Consider the following 13,647-nt stretch of genomic DNA (forward strand, 5'->3'; position numbering starts at 1 on the left):
ATGCATCTACTAGCGCTGGGACGCTCAAGGGCAGCCATGCGCTCTAGAAATCTCTTTACAATTACAATTACAATTAAGCTTGACATAATCCAACACAGATGGCACACCATACCACGACACTCCTCTTGTGTGTAAAGATCCTCCCAACAACGTGACGCAGTAAGCAAATCAACACAACTTGGCTGAGAAAGAGACAAGTGACAGTAACCAGGGCTGAGGCCTAGTTCCTGCTTGAACTGTGAACCCTCCCAAACGGGGTCTGACAACGCTCTTCTCTTTGTGCCCCTTCTGGATTTAAATCTTTTTTTCTTCTTGCCATTTCGCTCTGAAACTCTTCTTCCCGCTCCTCCAATTCTTTCCACATCGTTGTGCCTCTTTGAAAGCCCATCTTCGAGGTGCATATATCGTTACACTTTCAAATATTACAATTGGCGACGAGGGAAAACATCAAGTTGTTATGCGGGAACAAGATGTATGAAGTCTACACTCCCACTCTTCGAAAGACGATGTACATAACTATACGAAGTAACCTTTTATAGCCACTTAACTGCCACATCTTTCTAAATGTAATACACATACAACGATACCGAAATTCTAGAAGGAAAGTGCTGGAACACGGAGTTTCTTTCTAGGTGAAGTCAGGATCTTTTGAAAATTTAAATACGAAAACAGTGGTATATATTGCATGTTCTATACTTGGGTGCCTATTATATGGTCTATAGCAGTTTAAAAGTGAAACTTAAATTGCGAAAAAAAAATGCTGCAAAACAAATACTAAGTTAACGTACCCAGCTTTTTGCACTGCAAGATTTACACGTTACAGCGGAGATATATTTTTTCGATCACTTTCAGCAATACACAAGAAGACTTGAGCATTTGTCTGGCACCCTATCCTCAGATCTCATCAGATGACATTAAAGACATGGTGATTTCCCCACCATGCCCTGTCCTCAGCGAGGGCTTGAGAAATGCCTCCTGTTGACAACTCTTGGGTGCTTTCAGGGATTGCTCCATATTCAATTAAGCCTGGCGGTGAGGACAGTTTGATAAAGGTGCTGATAAGTATCATAGGTAGCACGTGTAAGTACTTCTGCAAAGTCCTCCTTTAAAGGGACTGCGCCAGAGCAGAGAAGAAGGAAGTCGGTGCTGTGCTTGGTTCAGACTGAGCTTCTGCAGACATTGGCTTTGGGTCAGGAGTCTCCAATTTCGGCCACGATGAAATCTCTGCTCATAGTCTTCTCCCTGCTGGGACTGGTGACCTGCAACGCTCTGGGTAAGTGACTGAGCCAACACATGGTTGAGTCTGAAGCTGGGGCCCTCATAGACATTATCCTGTACTGCCCTGTAAGGACTGAGAGATACTTGGAGGCCTTCCATGCACTGACTGAGGGATTTCTCTATGAAGATTTATGCAAGAGGCGTTGGGTTGTATCTGGTGAGCCTTGGAGGTACAGAGACACTCTGATGAAACAGTCAAGGGGCAGAGAGGGAGTCAATAAGGAAGATGCATGGAGGGGGGGGGATGTTCAGTACAATGTTGAGGTACACCAAGAGCACTGGAGAGAGCAATTCCAGCATGAAGGGCTATACTGAGCGAGCCATGCTTGCACAGAGGGGGTCTTCAGGGAATAAGCTGTGGCACAGTGAGAGTCAATGGGGAGTACTGTGCCTTCCCATATGCGGCTCCATATGGCATGCAATGTAAACACAGAAGAGTCTAGTATGAGACTGCGGTGAAGATACTGGGAAAGGGGTTAAAGGTGAGAGAACCAGGCTGGCAAAAAGAGGCAATCCAGTGAGCCCTACAGACAGCACGTGTTATGTATAGTGAGGGAAACATAAACGTAATGGGTGGATTGCTTGTATTAATCTCTGTGAATGGGAATTACTCTGGGCCACAATTCACTCCACCTTTTTTGCTCACCATGTTACCTCAGACACTAGCGATATGTAAATCAGCCTCAGTCTAGCCATAATACTAACAGTCCAGTCTGAACTGTAAGGCCAGGTCCCGTGTGAAATATAATACAAGCAACCCTAGACGATTTGGCCTTTCTGGACCCCGTCATTACGGCAACAATTGAGTCCTATGGCATATTGAGAATGGGGCCCGCGTCTGGGCATACATACCACACTTTGCGTGTTGTACTGAGAAAAAAGAATAAGCATGCCCAGACATGGGTTCTGTGTTCACTATGCCATGGGATTCAAGTACATTACTAATGAGACCCAACTGGAGTGACAAAGAATCAACAACAAACCTTGTGGTCCAGTCCATGACTTCTCTATGTATGGGGATTGGGCCTGGCTGCACTGCTGCAAAGCCCAGGAATTTAAGATGGGACCTACATTTGTGACTTGGGTCACTCTTCCAGTAATGAGGCTGGTAGACAGCCCGTCTTTGCCCTATTCTGCTCAGAGGATAAGGTACTTGAGGTCGTTCAAGTGGAATGCCAACATTCAGGAAAATGGTTGTTTGTGCTGCATGGGAAAAAGCTAGTCAAGCTTGCTGCAGTTTTCCACTGTCTCTAATGAGGGGTCTCTGGAGGACTTTAATGCACTCCATGCTGCCCCTATAGTCTCTTTGCAGTAGGTCTGGGACTACTCTCGGCCAGCATTGCAAGGCAGCAGACAGCACCAGGGCAAAGGGAAGAACTTCAGGCTCTGATCTCGGCAACCAAGCAGTCTGGCTGAATTTATCAGCCTATCTCCCACAGTTGAGAGTGAGAGATTGACTTGGACTGGATCACTTTGTGTGTCCTACAGCTAAGCCAGATAAGAGGAAAATAAAAGTTTCATCCTACCTTTCCAAGAATGGTAAGAACGGGACAGTCATTGGGCAGAGGATCATAAATGACCTTCTACCTACATTCAATCTTGTTTACAACAGAAGCAAAGTGAAGTAAGGCATGCTTGAATTAATGTTAGCCATTGGCAGTCGCTTTGGACCTGTTTCCAGACCTACGTTTTTCATGCACACTGCCACTGTAGACGAGTACCACCATGATCGAATCAGTCCTGGACCCGCTCCAATAGGAACAGTCCTGCCCAAATTCCTATTGGATCATGGTCAAGACTGTTTGTGTTTGACAGGTCCCTCTCTCTGGAGTGGCGTAGTTGGCAAAAAATAATGGCATGGGAAGCTGCCCGAGCGGTCCCCAGTGGCTGAGATTTATTTATCCATTCCTTCCATTCCCATCCAGGACCAGGTGGGAACGGAGCCTCTATAGAAGGGACTTTGGACCTGATCCACAAACTGCACCTCATAGTATGTGTTGGAGTACTTCAAAATGTACTGCAAGTTGCGATTCTCAAACTAAGTTCAGAGTTCTCCACCTCGACTGCAGAGCCTCTGCATGATAAGTATACATTGTAGTAGTAAATGTGGGTGGGACTGGAGGGTCTGGGTGAGAATAGGGACAGACTTACTTCAAAAGGGGGTTGGGATTAGGGAGGAATAAGAGGGGTTTAGGGATGATCTTAGAGAGGTTGTGGGAGGGTGGTTACTCATCCACACAAGAGTAAGGCAATTGCATTACTCTGGGGGTGGATGTCACAAATATTACACTTACACCAAGGTGTTTGGACAAAGTATCAAGGAAAAAATACTGTGTGGACAAAATATTGTGTCAAGAATATCGAGAACAAAAATATTGTGTATGTAAGTTTTATGGGAAAGTTAGGTTTTACTTTACTTAACTCCACATCTACGTACTTTGGCAATATGTGTGTGTGTATATATATATATATATTTAATGTACATAGCTGTGGAGCTAAAAATAGAAAAATAGTCAATCTCTACTTACCTATTTGTACATACTCTCTCAATATTTTGGGCCTCAACATTCTTGACATGATATTCTGTCCGCACAATATTTTTGTCACATATATTCGATCAGCCATCTTACTCCAAGTGTAAATTTACTCCAAAGTATAAGTTACCTTTGCGAATCAGGCCCAATACCTTTACATATACATCCGACATCTTGTCATAGATCTCAATACACCAGGGACCTTATTATACAAAGTTCCCCGGAGAAGCAACAGGGCATTGGTATTACAGAAGGGGCGGCAGACGCAGGTGCGGCCACTTCTGTAATACAGATAAGGTGGAGGCACATATAGCACCATCACTATAATCAGAGGATGTTCCCTAATTCGCATGGGGGCGTAGCCCCATGCAGATGGGGGAATCTTCTTGCCTCTGAGCCATATTAAAGACGCGGGAGCAAAGTTAAAGAAGATGTCAGGAGGTGTGCTAACAGTGTGCCATCTAAAAGATGGTGCACTCTCAGTGCGCCCCCTGACGGCAGACCTTTGGAAGAGGTGAAGGGGGTCCTATGGATCCCCTAGACAGCCCTTTGCAGGCAGGAAAAGTTACTCACTGCACCTGCCTACAAGGGGATGTCTAATCACCTTTAAAAGTGCAGGCGCGTTGTCGCCTGCATAGTGAAACACTGAGCGACTGCTTCAAAGCCGCTTCATATTTCACTTTAATGGGCTGCCCCCAGGATAGCGTGAGTACGTGGCTCCCCTGTGGGCAGTGCATTCAGCCTGAGTGCATTCTCCTTGTTTGCACTGAGCGTACCTTTTGAAAGATGCGCCCAGGCCTAACACAGAAGATGCGCTGCATTGTATAATACGGCCCCTGGGTTACAAACAGTCTATCCCCACTAAAACAATAATCACTACCCCAGCCTTCTTGAATGCCCACGGTAACGGAGAATGACAATAGCAAAGGAAAGTATTTTGGGGGTATTGTCAGTCCTCTATGTCAGCCTAGGGTGTGGCAGAGTGGGTCAGTAGCATGGAGATTGTTCCTTGAAATTGAGACAACAAGGAAACATCATCACAAAATACAGGGGAATAAATAAATACTAGGATGGGACAGCTGGTACGGCCAGCTTCAGAATGTTCTCCCTAAACTAGGAACCAATTTAAGTAAGATCATGGAATTTACTTTCAACCAAAACTTCTAAATGAGATTTTGGGGACAGGCGTTGATTGTGTTATCTTGATCACACAGGCCATGAGATCTGGGGACAAGTTATGTCACGCATACATGAAGTCCCACTCCGTGTACTGAAAAATATTACATGTTCATTAAGGAAATGTTGGCTACTTTTTAATTAGAAAATTCAATTTTAGAAAAATAATCAACTTACCGCATTCCTCCAGGGGGTTAAATATGATTCTCAACAAATTAAAATAGGACAAAAAGTATGTCAACAGATCATTTTCAGAGCAGTTAGTCTGGAACACATGCTGACCACTCGGACCAGAAATGAAGGTCGTGTGAGAAGGTCTAAGGAAGCACATGCAGGAAGCGGCGTAGCTAGCAGTGGTGCAGCAGGTGCAGTGCACTAGGGTCCAGAGGCCTGAGGGGCCAATTGAGCAGTGGTTTTACTACCTAATTAACAGTTAGTGGGGTTTTTCATTGCTTGCACTGGGGACCATGGCACCCTAGCTATGCCGCTGCATGCAGGTGTGTCGTTCGAATCTTGATCGACATGACAGGAAGACATGGACAACCTATGCATACCAACCATATGTTTTACCCAAAATTCAAAGTCAGTGATCGACGTGCTGGGCTGTCTGGGGTCTTTTCATGAAACGTTGCCTGTCTTTGTAGTAAGATCCTCCAATACAAATGGCCATACTTGACCAATGTTTATTGAGAGTTTTAGATCACAATCTAGCGTCCTAAGGGCATCAGGGCATCGGAGCGCTGTGTGTGTGGGGGGGGGGGGGGGGGGGGTTGGGCCAAAGTACTGAAATGCACATTCAGGGCAGAGAGGCTATGGAAGTTACCATGCATAACATACCCATCTCACATATTAATGCTAGAATGATGTGAGTGCGGAGGGAGCATCGATCGGGGGTGGAGGATGGTGGGGGTATCAACAGTTTTTCTTGTCTAGGTGGGAACCACATACCCATTGTAGCTCAAACTCTTTCCGTACTGCAATGCTGGTGTAGAAGAGCGCATGGAAAAGGGAGATTACATGTTTGGGATTCATACATACATTGTCTGGTCCCTGTCACATAACCTAGAAAGATGCATATTATTTGATAACCTCATGTGAGATCTTAAACGAGATCAAATTATAAGATATTGCATACATCATGGTTCACCGCCATTGCAGTATGAGCGAGGCCTTTAGATTCCTTTGTTCCCACAGGAATGTCATTTAAAATACGAGAATTGTGAAATTCTAGTGCAATTTAGCAATTCTGGAAGCCAGTATGGACATATTTGGCATGTCACAGACCAATGTAATTACAGGGGAGGTGAAGGGCGAGAGGAAGAAGAGACGCCGTTAGCAAAGCAGCTCAAATATATACAGAAGTGATTCAAAGGGCAAGGTAACGCGAGGACCCGCTGTCGGATTGGGGAGTGGGCAGAATATGTTTAGAAGTTTATAGATCGAATATATACACAGAGTGATACTAAAAGACATATATGGTGAAAACGTATCTCAAATCTGAATTATTTTTAAAAAGTGAAATTGTAAGCTTTACTCACTGATCACCAATGATAAGTCTTTGAAGTCAAGCATTCAATGCAGTGAAGTAAGCGTGAGTCAAGCAGGACATTGATACTATGACAGAAAGAGGTACATTATTTTCATGCAAGCAGTAGTGACCTGGCATTAAGGAAGAACTTTTGGCGAGATAGAACTCAGAAGCAGGAATTCAAATGGAAGCACAGATTAATAAGTATTGGCAAAGCAAATAGCTCTAGTATTTTCTGCCAGACTTTTGGCTTTGTTAATGTTTGCTTGGTTCTGTAATGGTTTTTGTAAAACTTTATTGTTGAAGGAGCTGCCGGTCTGCCTCAAAAACATTGCTAAAATCAAAAAATATTTTTGGGTCTCAAAAATCACACATTGCTGTTGCAGTTCTTGGAACGGAAGGGAACTAATTTACATGTGGATGCGCTCCTTGAGAATGAGCAGAATGCAGTCACTCACAGTGAAGTTAGCCAATGACAAATGGGCTGACCCACTGCCCATGCCGACACAACAACAAACCAATGGATGAAAAGAGCTGGCTGAAAGACCCGATCAAGTTAATTATACATATAATTGTAGTGAAATCAAAAGGTCTTGGCTAATATAAGTTCTAAAAGGAGGCACAGGAGGCGCAGGACATGATAGCATTATTCAGACATGTCTGTACTCTCACATGAGAAGTACACAGAAATTTGTAACGCCATTTGTGTATTTTTAAAAAGGATTTGAATGTGAATGATTTTCTGCACCTGGTCTAATTCAGCAAATATAAACAGGCAACATTCAATGAAATACCAAGCTTAAAACCATTTTTAAACTAAAGGAAACATTGGGTCTGATTTAGATCTCGGCGGACGGGTTACTCCGTCACAACGGTGAAAGATATCCCATCCGCTGAAATATAAATCTCATATTACCCTAGGGTATTTATATTTTTCAGCGGACAGGATATCCATCACCGTTGTGACAAAGTAACCCATCCGCCGAGATCTAAATCAGGCCCATTATTTTATACACGTAAGTGCAGGACGTCAGCAGCACAAATACAAGTGGGAACAGTGTGAGGATTTTCACTGTTTCAAGCCTGCTCCACAAATAAACAGACCATTCTTTAGCCTATATGTTGTAGTTCGGTACTACAAACAGGTTGTGCCATAACACACTGATGTTTAACCCTGCTTTACAGAAGCAGAGATGCCATGTGCTCCATGTCCTCATGAACACGATTTCCAATCCCTGGGTATCAATTTACAAATCACTGCTCTATGGTGTGTTAGTCATACTAGTTTAATGGAAACAAATCACAACTACAATACCAAGAAATCATTCATTTCTCACATGAAACAGTGAAACTGTGTCTGCAATGACATGCAGTAAGGTGGCCTCCCTATATAGTGCACATACATGAAGTACTCATAATAATGAAACTAGGCCAACAATGTTACTTCATTTAAATAACTTAGAATCAGTTACCATAATGAAAGATGATCATATTAGTGATATCACTGATGAGGTCATATGCGATGTCATCAATACATTTATTTAAAGTATTAATGATTTCATATGTGAGACCATGGTCAGTTTATGTTGGGAGTTTGATTAGTATATCATATCATAACTGGTGAGTTGTTTATGTTTTGTAATGGAACTTAATTTCTCTCTCTCTCTCTCTCTCTCTCTCTCTCTCTCTATATATATATATATATATATAGGTATAGTAGGTAGTTATATTTAGGACCATGTTTCCACAGGAAAAGTGTTTTTTGACTTGCCTATATCTGTGGCGCTGTTTGACGAATCTTCATGGAAGTTTTTTTCCTAATAAAGTGCCCCGGTGAATCTTGTTGCGCACGGAAGGTTTCGGGGCGATTAATGAAGTGGGGCTGAGAAAAATGGGGTTTACAAAAGGGTGCATTTGCAATGTTAATTCCCATATGACCGATCAACACGTCTACAGCCGGAACCACTGAAAGGAATTACACCAAATTTGGCAGAAAGGAAGATTTAGTTATGCAGATCACACCTTCAGTTATTTAGTGTGAATCCATTGTTGGGAAATTTAAGAAAATAAAGTAAGTGATACCAAATACCACAAAATTGCCATATCGCTAATTTGTAGGAAAAATAATTCAACAAAAGAAGCGAGGGCTCCTGCTCTTCTTTAGTCATCGGCCCCTGGGTGGGCCATGTCCCATGGGCATGTTGATAATTAAGGTAGGGTGGCGCATGGGCCCCCCCCCTCCTGGGGCTTATTAATGCCCCAGGGACCACCACCTGGCCAGGGCTTATTTCTCTTTTAAATGGAGAGGCTCTCTGACTCCCCCAGGTCCCGGGTACCACCACTTCCCTGGGGCCAAATTCTAAAAATGAATCTAGAGGATCTCGTGGACTCTTCACCTTCCTATACGAGAGGTTGTATGGGGGTATTAGTGGGTGTGTGAGTGGTTCTGTGGATGATGTCATCAGGGATGTCTTCAGTGTTGTAAGTTGTGAAAATTCTTCAGTGGTCATCAGTGATGTCACTGACCATGCCATGAGTGTTGTAATATGTGAGATCATAAGCAGTGCATTGCGGGGGCATAGTTATAGTTAGCTCAGGTAAGTATAACTGCTGAATGTCTATAGTTTTGTAAGAGTGAAATCTGAGCCTAACGATAACATCCCTGTAACCTTTGTTTTTTTTCAACGAATGTGTATGTATATATATATATATATATATATATATATATATATATATATATATTTTCTCAAAAAAACATAGGTTTCAGGGTCGTTATAGTTAGAAATTAGCATTTAAAAAACCTTTGAAATTCACTGAAAGAAACATAGGTTTCAGAGACGTTATAGTTAGTTGGAAATTTCACTCATACAAAACCAAAGAAATTCGGCTGTTATAGTTAGTTGAGATAACTATAACTCGCGCCCCCGCAATGCACTGCTGATGACGTCACATATTACATCACTCATGGCATGGTCAGTGACATCCCTGATGACATCTCAAATGACATCACTGGTGACATCATAAAGTGACTGTGTGTTTATGTAAAGTTTAAATATGTTTTATATATATATATATATATATATATATATATATATATATATAGATATAGATAGATAGATATATATATATAGATATATAGATATGCGCCAAGGTGTATTGAAGAATGAGTGGGTGTATAAGTGTCTGAATGGATGATTTAGTAGGTGCGTGACTGACTGTATAAGTGAGTGATTAAACGTGTCTTATTGAATGCATGCGTTAGTGACTAATCTGTGTGAATGTCTGTATCAGTCTGTCAGTTGGTGTGTAAGTGTCTGCCTGGTTTGGTGAGTAGCTACATAAGTGTCTATATGGGTTATTGCTTGGTTGTCTGAGTATCTGTATGGGTGCCTGAGTGTCTGTGTGGGTGGGTGGGGGGGGTGTGACTGTGCATAGATGTGTAAGTTGGTGATTCACTGGGTGTATGGGTACAAGGGTGCATCTGTGCAAGGCTATATGGGTGGGTGAATGTGTGTATGGGTGTATTGGTGAGTGAATGGATGGCTCAGTGGTACTGGTGTGAGTAACTACATATGTGAAAGGCAGTATATGTGAGTGTTGGAGTATATGAATGACTATATGTGAGAGTGATTGTGAGAGTGGCTGTATGGATGAGTGTGTCCTTGTATCAGTGAATGTATAAGAGAGTAAGTATGTGTTAGTATCTGTATGAATAAGTGAGGTGGTTTGTGCATAACTGTATAGGTGAGTAAACAGTGGGCCCCCGCTTATTGTTTGAGCATTGCCCCCGGGACTTGACCCACCCGGGGGCTTAAAGATAATGAAGCGCGGGAGCCTGTGCTTTGTTTTTTGAGTTTTTTTTCGGCCAGATTCGCACACCCAGCGTGAATTTGGCCGATTATTTAAAAAAAATCTTGTTTGGCCCTGGGGGTCCTTGTGGGACCCCTGAGCAGCCCTTTTCTTGTTTTTTCTCTTTGTTTAACTTGTTTCTTCTTACCAGGTTACAGAGTCACAAGATGACTGCCAACGCATTCTGGTTTGGAGTATTGGCAGCCAATCAGAATGAAGCTCATGCTCGGGAGGATTCGCGAACCCTCCTTGGTGCTCAGATATCGATATTTTTATTTTTTGAATTTTTCAGGAACTACTGAACGGATTTACACCATTTAAAGAAAAGGTCACTTTCTGAACAAAGAGCTAGCTTTTTGCCAAATTTGGTGTAATTCCGTTCAGCAGTTCGGGCTGTAGTCTGTTCCAAAATTACCTATGGAAATTAAAACGGGGAAAACGTTTTTTGGGACCCCCTTTTTTTCTCGGGCCCCGCTTGACGAATCACCCCCGACACTTTCAGGACAGGAGCTGACCTGAGTGAACCATTTATTGTGAAAATGTCGCGAAGATTCATCAAACGGCGCCAAAGATATTGACAAAAGGAAAAATGCTTTTGAATAGAAACACGGTCCTGGCGACTGCCCGTAGGTAATATATATATATATATATTCACTTAAAAAACCATAGGTTTCACACATGTTATGTTAGGTGGATATTTCACTCGTAAAAAACCAATGAAATTCCCCTGTTATAGTTACTTCAGATAACTATACCTCGCGCGCCTGCAATCCTCTGCTCATGACGTCACATATTACATCATTCATGACATGGTCAGTGGCATCACTCTTGACATCACTGATGACATCATCCTTGTGATAGAGTGGCGGTCGCGCGAGTTATAGTTATCTGAAGTAACTATAACGGGGGAATTTCATTGGTTTTTTACGAGTGAAATATCCACCTAACTATAACATGTGTGAAACCTATGGTTTTTAAGTGAATTTGCAAGGTTTTTTAAATGCTAATTCCTAACTATAACGTGTGTGAAACCTATGGTTTTTTCAGTAAATTTGTATGGTTTTTTAAATGCTAAGTTATGTATCTATTTTTTTTTAATATATTTATTTTTCAATAAACTACGTATTCAATGTTTTTTTTTTTAATGGTTTTTCACCGTGTGCACACGGTGCGCGCACCCCCGCGATTTAAAAAAAAAAAAACTTAAATGTTTTCTTCTGCCTTCGGGGTCCTTCAGGGACGCCCTGAAAAGGCTAGGGGGTCAGGAACTCTCTACCCTGCCCCCTTTTCACGTTCGCCACCTTCCTTTTCCACTCTCGCACTGAAAACAAACAAAATGGCGGCCAACACTTCCTGATTTCGACCGATTAGAACGTTGACTGACATGTAACAACCAATCAGAATTACGCTTGCGCACGTTAGGGTGCGCGGCTATAGATATGCATGTGCTTTTAAATGCAATTTTCTCTGGAAATACTGAACAGATTGACTCCATATATGCAAAAGGCACTTCCCTGACCTGAGGACTACCTCTCTGCCAAATTTCAAGTAATTCTGTTCAGCCGTTCGGGCTGTACCTTCGACTAAAGGTCCTATGGGAAAATGCATGGGGAAAACGCGTTTTGGGACCCCCCTTTTTTCTCGGCCCCCGCTTGACGAATCCCCCCGAGACTTTCAGGGTAGGAGCTGAGCGGAGCGCCCCATTAGTTTTGAAAATTTCGCGAAGATTCGTCAACCGGCGCCAAAGTTATTCAAAATAGAATTTTCAGATTTCCTAATGAAACACGGCCCTAACTATAACTATCTACTGGTGACCGCCAGTAGATAATATATACACATACATACACAGAGGTGGTCATTCAATTAGGTTGTTTTTTGCTAATTACAGAAATGATGTCTGAAGATTACCTGATGGACTACTCTGGATCTGATCCCTTACCGAAGCTGAACACTTCTGATGGCTACCGGTGCCCAGTGTGTGGAATTCATGACTGGATCAAGTTCGGAACAACCTGTTACAAATTCTTCCCTCAGAAGCTTACATTCGCCAGGGCCGAGGTGTGTACAGCTATATCTTATTTTAATCTATGTTTAATGAGCACGCATTTGTGGACGGAAACACAATCAGGTTGATCAGCTAGGCTACACAGGTTAAGACATTCTGTGAAGGAAGCTGGGAGGAAGTTGGGATCTCGAGACCTGTCCTGAAGATGAGTGATCTGGGATAGGGCTGATGGAAGGTTGTAACAGTCCACGTATCCCACAGCAGAGTGCCACTGGTCATGGGGATGAATAATGTGCTAACACTGGAAGACTGTTCTTTATACTCCACTTGCCAGCAGGTAGACTTCAGAAACGCCAGGTCTCTTGAAGGAACTCAGGGCCTCATTTATGAAAGGTGTTGCATTGCTACATGAAAACAGCGATGCAATACTTTTCAGTGCGCCCTCCTTGAGACACAATGGTTGCGCCGTATTCACTGTACGGCACTCCATGCAAAAAGGATTAGCAGATACGTCAGGGATCCTGACGTATCTGTCGGGGCAAAACCCACATATTGCTGGAGTTATGTCGTAAGCATGATGCAACTCCAGCAATCCATGGGGGAGGCCTATACCTATTGCACTGCGTCATCCTTATGCCTGCTGTGAGGCAGGCGTAAGGTTTTGGTGTAGTGGCGTCCAAGAAATCTGATACATTTCACTGCACCACTTCTATAAGGCTTTTTTACATGGGAACGCCCACCCTGCATACATTATACCTGGTGCAGGTATAATGTAGCGCAGGGGTTTACAAAGTGGCGCATCTGCCTATCACAGAAGAACTGAGCAACTCTTCGGACTGCAGCACTACCTTCCACTGCTTTGCTCTTGCAAGAGTCAGCTCTAACTCAGAGAAGACAGTATTCTTGTCATCCACCATGGCCTCTTGGTTAAGTGCGCTACTCACCCGTGAGGGTCTCAAGGCGCTGTAAGGGGCTAACTTTCTATCTCAATAAAGTACCAATTGAAATGATTAGGAGCAGATCCTAAGATGGTACCTGCTGTATCCTGGCAGACAGGTTTATCGCTTTGACTGAAGGGCAAGGAAGTTGGGGCAGAAACATGTCAACCAGTTTAGGAATGATGAAGGAGGTTTCACAACTTACAGCATACCCCTCACATACATTTTATAAGTGATCTACAACATTAATAAAATGTAATAGGTAGTATTGCTATATACAATTTTAGCAATTATGGGACCAAGATAGGATGCACACATCCCATGCTGGAAGAAAATACA

At 42.9% G+C, this 13,647-nt stretch overlaps 1 protein-coding gene across 1 annotated transcript in view; it reads left to right on the forward strand.

Annotated features, from left to right (window-relative positions):
- Nucleotides 1-1,082: 1,082 nt before the first annotated feature.
- Nucleotides 1,083-13,647, forward strand: part of LOC146829662 (galactose-specific lectin nattectin-like) — a 49,618-nt gene continuing 37,053 nt past the window's right edge. The window contains exons 1-2 of the mRNA XM_085608333.1: nucleotides 1,083-1,273; nucleotides 12,254-12,423. Of these exons, the coding sequence (XP_085464459.1) occupies nucleotides 1,216-1,273; nucleotides 12,254-12,423 (228 nt within the window). The 5' untranslated portion in view covers nucleotides 1,083-1,215. The remainder of the gene's footprint in view (nucleotides 1,274-12,253; nucleotides 12,424-13,647) is intronic.

Source organism: Triturus cristatus, chromosome 5_2 (genome assembly GCF_964204655.1).
Source record: "Triturus cristatus chromosome 5_2, aTriCri1.1, whole genome shotgun sequence".
NCBI classification, from domain to species: domain Eukaryota; kingdom Metazoa; phylum Chordata; class Amphibia; order Caudata; family Salamandridae; genus Triturus; species Triturus cristatus.